Here is a 7481-nt window from a genome sequence, read left to right as displayed (position 1 = left end):
GGCTCAGGGATGGCTCCTGGCACTGCCAACTGCTGCTGTCTCTGCTGATCTCAGCTGGCTGCAGCTCCAGTCCATGGCATTTCCCCAGCTGCAGCAGCAGGCAGGGATTTGAGCCCTGCAGGTGGGAGGCACAGTATGACACGGTGCCCCCCTCCCGAGGTGCCACAATGCCCAGTGCCTGGCCCCACAGAGGCTGTGGGACAGAAACGTGGCAGCAAAGAGGTCCCTCCCCACACTGCTGGGTGCAGGAAGGGTGTCTGTGTTTTCTGCAGGAACAGCAGCCTGGGAGCAGCTCAGGGAGCCTTTCCCTTCCTCCCCACGGAGTGAATGGCCGGACATTTGCCGAGATTGAGATTACAGCTCACATGTAGCTGGGTTTCTGTCTCGCTGTGCCTGGGCGAAAGCTGGGGGCACTTTGGAAACCCTGCCAAGCCCTGTTCCTCTGCGCAGGGGGAGCAGAGGCGGGAGGCAAGGGGCTGAATTCTCTGCCAGCAATGGGATGCCGAGGCACGGCTCCCCCACACCAGGGTGCCCTGGGGGAAGCGCTCCCGAGCTGAGAGTGCCCAGCTGTCCCGAGCAGCCCCTGGCCCTGGGCAGCAGGCTGAGTGAGAGCACTGTGCCCGCCCAGCCCCGGGAACAGAAGCGAGCCATTGTCCCCGCGCAGGGGCCACGGCTGGTACGGGCTGGGCTGGGCGCTGCGGCCGTGCCATGGCCGGGCTGCTCCCACCAGCGGTCACCGTGGCCCTGCTCTGCTTTGCTGCTCGTCTGGAGGCCAGCCCGGAGCTGTCCGGTGAGTGGGGTGCGGGGGAGCAGGGGGACGCTGAGCCCGGAGCTGGGGTGGGAGAGCCGAGGGACAGCAGGGCTGGGGTACAAACCAGGGCAGGACAGAGTGAGCCTCCCCAAACTGCTGGGATTTCTTTATCCCCACACAGGGCTGCTCTCTGAAAACACACTGCCACATCTCACAGCTCCTGTGTGCATGAGAGTGGCTCCCCAGCTCTGCTGCGCTCTCTTGGATAGTTTGCAGGCAGAAATGCAAAGAAACAAACACCAAGCCAGTCCCTGAGCTTTGCTGAGCTCCCCTCAGCCACGATGCTCGTGTCCTTGGTTCTGGGCCGTGTGTAGAGCTGAAGGAGCCCCCAGGGCTGCCCTGCCTGCCTTCCCTGCTCCCAGAAGGGGAGGCAGGAGCTGGGTTGAAGCTGTACCTGGTCCTTAGATAGAGCTGGTGGCTGTGCCCCAGATGGAGCTGCAGGGTGCCCTGCCATGGGCACAGCACGGGCCAGAAGCTGTCCCCAGGGCATGTCAATGAGCCTTAGACAGGCAGAAATCTGGGACCCCTCCTGCCCCAGCTCTCTGCACAGTCAGGAGAGGTGCAGGCAGGCTGGGCACCAGGCATTCCCCAGGGATCAGCCACGCACACCTTCCATCTGCTCAGCCAGGCCCAGGTGTTGGCAGCCTGGTGCTGCAGGGCTGTGGGGAGGAGGATGTGATTTCATCTGGGCAGAGCTAACGGCACAACCACAGCACCGGAGGCTGAGTCAGTGCACTGGCACGAATCACTCACCAAGGCTGCCTGCAGCCTCCTTGACATGGCTCCACCCAAAAAACATCTTCACAACTGGCCCAAAATAGTGTCATGGAGAAATCTCTGCCCCATGGTGGTGTTTGAGCCTCAGTTTTAAAATACAAACCACTGGTGCCTTCAGCCAGCATGACAGCAGAACAGGGTCTGCCTCAAGGCTGGATTTGGGGAAACCCATTTCTTCTCACATTTCTCCTCTGAGTTCCCTGCCATCCCTAGGGTTTGGCTGAGCCCTGTGCATCTAAGGCAGCCCAGCAGCAGGGGGTTTAGGCAGCCCTGCCTGCAGCAGTGGCAGGGATGGGCAGGGGGGTTCGGAGCCAGTGCCAGGCAGAGGCCAAGGCTGGGGAACCCTCAGGAGAGCCTGACCTCTGCCAGCTGTGGGGCTGGTGCTGCAGCTGTGGGGCTGCTGAGGGGGCTGCAGAGGGAGGGGATGGGGGCTGGCAGCCTGGGCAGGGCCCTGTGCCCCTCACAGCCCTCAGCATCCAGTGGTATAGGGCAGCCAGAGGAGAGGGACAGGACAGGGCTTGTCCTGCCCCCTCTTCATGAGCACTGCACCCCAAGGGTCTGATCTAGCTCTGTGCCATTCAAAGAGCATTTTGTACTGCACTGGAGCTTTGGCCTGGCCACAACACTTTGTCTGCTGCCATCTGCCCTCCTGTACCTCTCCTGTCCTCTCTCCCCCAGCATGCAGAGGAGCAATCGAGGGCTTGCTCCTGGGATGCTGTGGCCACCCACCTGCCCACCCCAGCTTGTGGGGGATAATGCCAAGGCAGAGATGAACTCTGGGCTGGAGGCAGCTCCCAGCTGCACCCACTGACAGCCAGGGAGGGATGCTGGCTGCAAATGCTGGAGGGTTAGTGACTGAAGGTGAAAGGGGCTCTTTGTGCTATTAAGCCTGGCACCAGTTTGCAGAGGGAGGGGGAGCTGGTGCTCCCACCTTCCTCTCTTGGTTTGGGGCAGTTTGACTCACCAGGGTGTGGGGGACAGGGTGTATGTCCTGCCCTGGGCCCCAGCACTGGCCCTTTTCTCATCCAGCTCATGGCTCAGCTTGTGACAGACTTGTGACAGAGCACATCCTCCTCACCCTGACTCTGGGATCATCACTGGGGGACCATCTCTGGCTCACTCTTGTTCTCTCCCCACCATGGCCCTATAACAATCATGGTTTTCTCTAAGCACTTGACAACTCCTGATGAGATTTCCCAATCTTCTATGACCTGCTGTACTGCCTCCAGCTTTCCTTCCCTGTTGCTAACCAGCTCAGCTATTTTTCTGCTTTCCAGGCTCCTGGCAGCAATGCTGGGTGCAAGGTTTGCTACAAGCCCATCTTCTCTGCTGCTGTCCTGCTCTGATCTTGTTCACCCCATAAGTGCCTCATCTCAAGACATCCTTGCTGCCACCAGCATGTGGGTGCCCAAGTGCCCCCGCTGCTGTGGCCCTGGTGTCTCCTCTGGACAAGGCCACCCCTGCTTTCCCCTTCCAGGGTACCTGCGCAAGGTGCTGAGGAACCACACTGCCCACACCTGCGATGGAGAGCAGCTCCTCATCGTCTGCCCTCGCAGAACCACCATCAGCATCCTCGGGGCCTTCTACGGGCGCCGAGTGCCCAGCACCGAGCTGTGCCCCAGCCCCGAGAGTGCCTCCCAGGAGAGCACCGAGTGCACCTCTGCCACTGCCCACCTGGTAAGGGAGGGTGCTGGGGTCAGGCTGCACAGCCCCCTGTCCCCACAGCCCTGAGCTGGGCTGGGGGCTGCAGGCAGTGCAGCCTCTCCTTGCCCCCAGGATTACAGAATCAGGGAATCAAAGAATCACAAGCACTTCTTGAACTCTGTTAGGCTTGGTGCTGAGACCACTCCTTGGTGTTCCCAACCAGCTCTGTGAGAACAGTGGTGAATGGTGGGGTGCCCATGCTGGCACAGGGCTGGGATACCCGCTGCTGCTTCGGGAGCAGGGATGTCTGCAGGGCAGAGAGAGCTGCTGCCAAGGCTCAGCAACTGGGAGCAACTGGCAAGAGAGATTGTGTTTCCTCAGTGACTTTCCCTTCTGGCAGCCAGTGAAGAGCAAGCAGTGGTTCAGTCCTGAGCTGGGCGAGAGGGACAGGGACAGAGGAGGGGAAGGAGAGATGAGAAGGGGAATAAACCACTCCCTGCTGCCGGGGACTTGTGGGGACAAAGAGGGGGACACAGGGGCAGGGAGTCCCACAGCCGCCCAGGGCCGGGCTACCTGGGACACATGGTCGACTTGGGCCCTGGCTGAGCCCTCGTCCCCACCTTGTGGCCGCGCGGGGACATTGCAGGGACAGCGGGGACAGCACGGACAGCGGGGCAGCGTCAGTGACACCTGCACAGGTGTCAGATACGCTGTGGTGCTGGGATGCCCGCACAGGTAATGGCACACCTGTGCTGGCACACAGCTCGCTGTGGTGCTGGAATGCCCGCACAGGTAATGGCACACCTGTGCTGGCACTCAGCTCGCTGTGGTGCTGGGATGCCCGCATAGGTAATGGCACACCTCAGAGATCACTGTGGATGCAGGGGAGGAGCTGGCTCAGGAACGGGCACTGGAATTGGGATGTCTGCACCAGGGGTGGGCAGGAGCAGCTGTGGGACTCTTCTGTGGGGTCAGAAGCCGCCTCCCTGAGCCTGGTGATGGCGCTGATGGACAGGAGGTGAGAACAGCCTCAGGACTTCTCACCCAGCTCACACCTGTTCCACTCTGCTCTCCAGAAGCTGCTGGCCGAGTGCCAGGACCAGCAGTGGTGCCAGTTCTCAGTGCACAGCCAGGTCTTTGGGCCAGACCCGTGCCCTGGGACACACAAGTATCTCATCGCTTCCTACAAGTGCCGGCCAGGTGAGGAGGAGCACGCTCTGGGCAACACTGCACGAGCTCTCCCTGACCTCAGCTGCTCAGAAAGGGACGGGGAAAAGAGCATGGTTGCTCCTGTACCTCTTTCAACCCTCCCCTTGGCCTAAGGGAGGGGCTGCAGGTGATCCAGGATGCACTGGGGCACTCAGCGATGTCACTTCCCAGGCAACCATCGGGTCAAGACCGTGTGCGAGAATGACAAGCTCAGGCTGCAGTGTCGACCCAAATCCATCCTGGCCATTTATTCTGCAAGTTATGGACGATTCCTGCGGGGCAAACCAGAGTGTGATGCCTTAAACAGTGGAGGACCCCATATAGGTATGCCAGAATGGTTTGAGACAGAAATGGGACAGGAATCACGCAGAGAGTGCAGCACAAATCCACCACTGGGCTGTACCCATGTCCCTTGGCCCCTGCTGGGAGGGGCAGGCAGCTCTGCCCACGGGTCCATGCCTCATGTCTCTGCAGAGTGTGTGGCTCCAGACGCTCTGCGCAGGGTCTCCAGGAAGTGCCACCGCAAGGGGAACTGCACCGTGGCTGCTGACACGGCCACCTTCGGGGACCCGTGCCTCCCCGGCACGAGGAAGCAGCTGCGAGTCTCTTACACCTGTGGTGAGAGCTCCCCTCGGAGCCAGGGGCACACGGGCCACTGGTACAGTGTGTGCTGTGCCCAGCCCATGCCAGGGGCTGCAGGGGAGGAGCAGGGTGCTGATGCTCGGTGTGTGCTCTCCTTGCAGTGCCCAAGCAGCTGCTGGAGGAGGTGGGCCCCGACACCTCGGACCCCTTCTTGCTCTCGGACTACATGCACGGTAATGTGGGGGGAGGAGGGTTCCACCGCAGGCACCGTGCCCGTGCCAGCCAGCCCTGCACCCCTAGTACCAGCTCCAGCCCATCTCTGTCCCCTGGTGGAAGCCATCCCTTGGTCACTGCCCGTTCTGAGGAGATGGAGCTGGCATCTGCTGGGAGCCGGGGAGAGGAGACACACAGGGCCATCCCTGCAGACAGCAGAGCCCTCGGGCAGGAAGGATGGAGCGTGGTGTGGGGAAGGACAGGCAGGAGCAGGCAGCCGGGGCACCCAGAGCACCCCTGCCTCAGCCTGCACCCCTTGTCACTGCAGGTGGCTGGTACAAAGGGCCCAGGTTCTCCAGGCTGCAGGAAGACCGCATGATTTTTACTAGCTCTCTGGCAGCTTTTGCCCACCTCTGGGGTACGTGCCCTCCCTGGGTCTCACGCAGCACCCGGGGAAACAGGACAGGCTGGGGGGTGGCTGACGTCCCAGATGGCCCCAGCTCAACCCAGGGCTCATCTCAGAGGCAGCCAGACCCCAAACCTCTCCAGCAGGGCCAACAGGCACACAAAGGAGCAGGACACCAAGCACCCATGCTGTGTTTGGGGTGGATAGGTAGGGCAGGAGCTCAGAGGCTGAACAAGCCCCAGGGTCCACAACAGCACGAGCCACGGTGTTGCTACAGTCCTTGCCTGTGGACCTTCATTTTCCAACAGGCTAGATTACCCACTGGGTCTTTTCCTTCCTCTCCTGTCTGCAGGCACTAATGGAGACCACCTCTCTGCAGGCAACAAATTTCCCTTGCCAGAGAAAATTACTCATTTAATAGCCCAAGGGATTATTCTTTCCCCTGCTCTGCCTACCCCACATCCCAGTGGAGGTTTCCTTTGGGGAAAGGCACATTTCAGGACTGGTGGGTGCTGATGAGGCTCTAGGTGACGCTTCCATGATTACTGGGGCAAGGTCTGTCCTGCCTCTGCAGCCTGGGTGGTGAGGGCATCCCTGCTCCCCTCCTCTTACTGCCATATCCCTGGCACTCATACCCCACAGACTGCAAAGTGATTTGTAGCCTGGTATCTTTCTTTCCTTTTTCCCTCAGGCGTCCCGGAGAAAGTTGCCCTCTACTTTCTTTGTGGAGTCTCAGGAGGCCTCATGCTGCTGCTGTGCATCATCAGCCCCAAAACGACCTTCCTCCAGGAAATGGGGGAGGCTCTCAAAGACGCAGAGCTGGGCAGCAGCTCGGAGCTGGGCAGGACCAAGCTGCGGGATGAGCAGGACGAGGACGTGGCGGATGACAGCTCCTCAGACTCGTCCTTCCGCCGCCTGACCCGCACCTACCGCGCCACGGACAGCATCTTCGGCCCCGAGCTGACCGCGGCCATGGAGGGGGCCATGGAGCACCAGGCCCGCGCTGGGGACGAGATCTGGATGCCCAAGGAGTCAAGCCCCTACGCCATACACAAGATCAAATCAGCCACCAAATAAGAACTGGAAGAAAACGGAAGGAGGGCAGCAGAGGGGTGCAGGCTCAGTGGAATCTGACATCTGAGAAATAAGAGTTTGGGGTCCCTGGGTGACTGCACACCCCGACAGAAGCAGGGTCATGGCAGCTCCACACAACATGGAAACCTCAGCCTGGGGGGATGTGCAGCCCCTCAGTGTGATGAGGGGTTCTGTGGCCACGAGCTCCTTCGCCACAGATGCCACTAACCCTAACCTAACCTCCCTGTTCTCAGCTTGCATCGTCTGGCTCTAGAGTCTAACCCTGACCAGCTGTGCCAAGCCCACCCTGAGCCCTTCGAGGCTGTTTGCTCCTGCTTCTCCTCGGGTACTGGCTTGCACTGCTGGTGCTGCAAACCTGTGCTCGGGCGCTGTGCCAGCGGCGAGAGGCAGGAATGGCCGGGACACGGGGAGAGGCAGCTGGAGGGGCTGTGCGAGCACAGCAGCATCAGCAGCACATCCTCACCACGGTGCGTGCCATGCAGCCCTGCTGCTCCAAGGGAGCTCCTCCCCAGGCTGGCACTGGCACCTTGGCACAACACTAGCTCTCACCTCCCTGCAGGCACTCAGGAGCTCTGTCATCCCGCGCTGCTCTGTGCTTTCCTCTTTACTTTCCCCAGTGGCAGGAGAGCCCCAAGTTTTAACTTGCTGTGTTTTTTTCCAGTGAATAAATGCGATAGCTCTTAGGCACAACATCTCCCCTTGACCTTGGTCACTAGTAATGGAAAGAGGAAAAAGGAAGAGGCA

The 7481-nt window shown here is 60.6% G+C and overlaps 1 protein-coding gene across 3 annotated transcripts; it reads left to right on the top strand.

Moving 5' to 3' along the window:
- The first annotated feature begins 261 nt into the window (after window positions 1-261).
- On the top strand, window positions 262-7457 carry LOC130252945 (protein eva-1 homolog C-like). 3 transcript variants are annotated; one of them, XM_056491047.1, is made up of 8 exons: window positions 291-790; window positions 3066-3265; window positions 4309-4432; window positions 4613-4765; window positions 4916-5059; window positions 5185-5256; window positions 5565-5654; window positions 6334-7457. In XM_056491047.1, exons 1-8 carry the CDS (start codon window positions 709-711, stop codon window positions 6717-6719), a joined length of 1251 nt encoding a protein of 416 aa, XP_056347022.1. In that variant the 5' UTR covers window positions 291-708; the 3' UTR covers window positions 6720-7457. The 3 variants fall into 3 exon arrangements, with proteins under 3 accessions (XP_056347024.1, XP_056347022.1, XP_056347023.1); XM_056491048.1 differs by lacking the exon at window positions 291-790 and adding an exon at window positions 2233-2435; XM_056491049.1 differs by lacking the exon at window positions 5565-5654 and having other exon boundaries at window positions 262-790.
- Window positions 7458-7481: the final 24 nt, after the last annotated feature.

This window comes from Oenanthe melanoleuca, chromosome 4A (assembly GCF_029582105.1).
Source record: "Oenanthe melanoleuca isolate GR-GAL-2019-014 chromosome 4A, OMel1.0, whole genome shotgun sequence".
NCBI classification, from domain to species: Eukaryota; Metazoa; Chordata; class Aves; order Passeriformes; family Muscicapidae; genus Oenanthe; species Oenanthe melanoleuca.
Note: the sequence above shows the minus strand (reverse complement) of the source record. Positions and strands in the feature narration are given on the sequence as shown.

Bases quoted from the DNA above. Each gene is read 5' to 3' on its own strand.
- LOC130252945 (XM_056491047.1), top strand. From the start codon at position 709: ATGGCCGGGCTGCTCCCACCAGCGGTCACCGTGGCCCTGCTCTGCTTT. The intron at 4,433-4,612 runs GTGAGGAGGAGC...GTCACTTCCCAG, and splicing joins TTCCTACAAGTGCCGGCCAG to GCAACCATCGGGTCAAGACC. The intron at 5,060-5,184 runs GTGAGAGCTCCC...CTCTCCTTGCAG, and splicing joins GCGAGTCTCTTACACCTGTG to TGCCCAAGCAGCTGCTGGAG.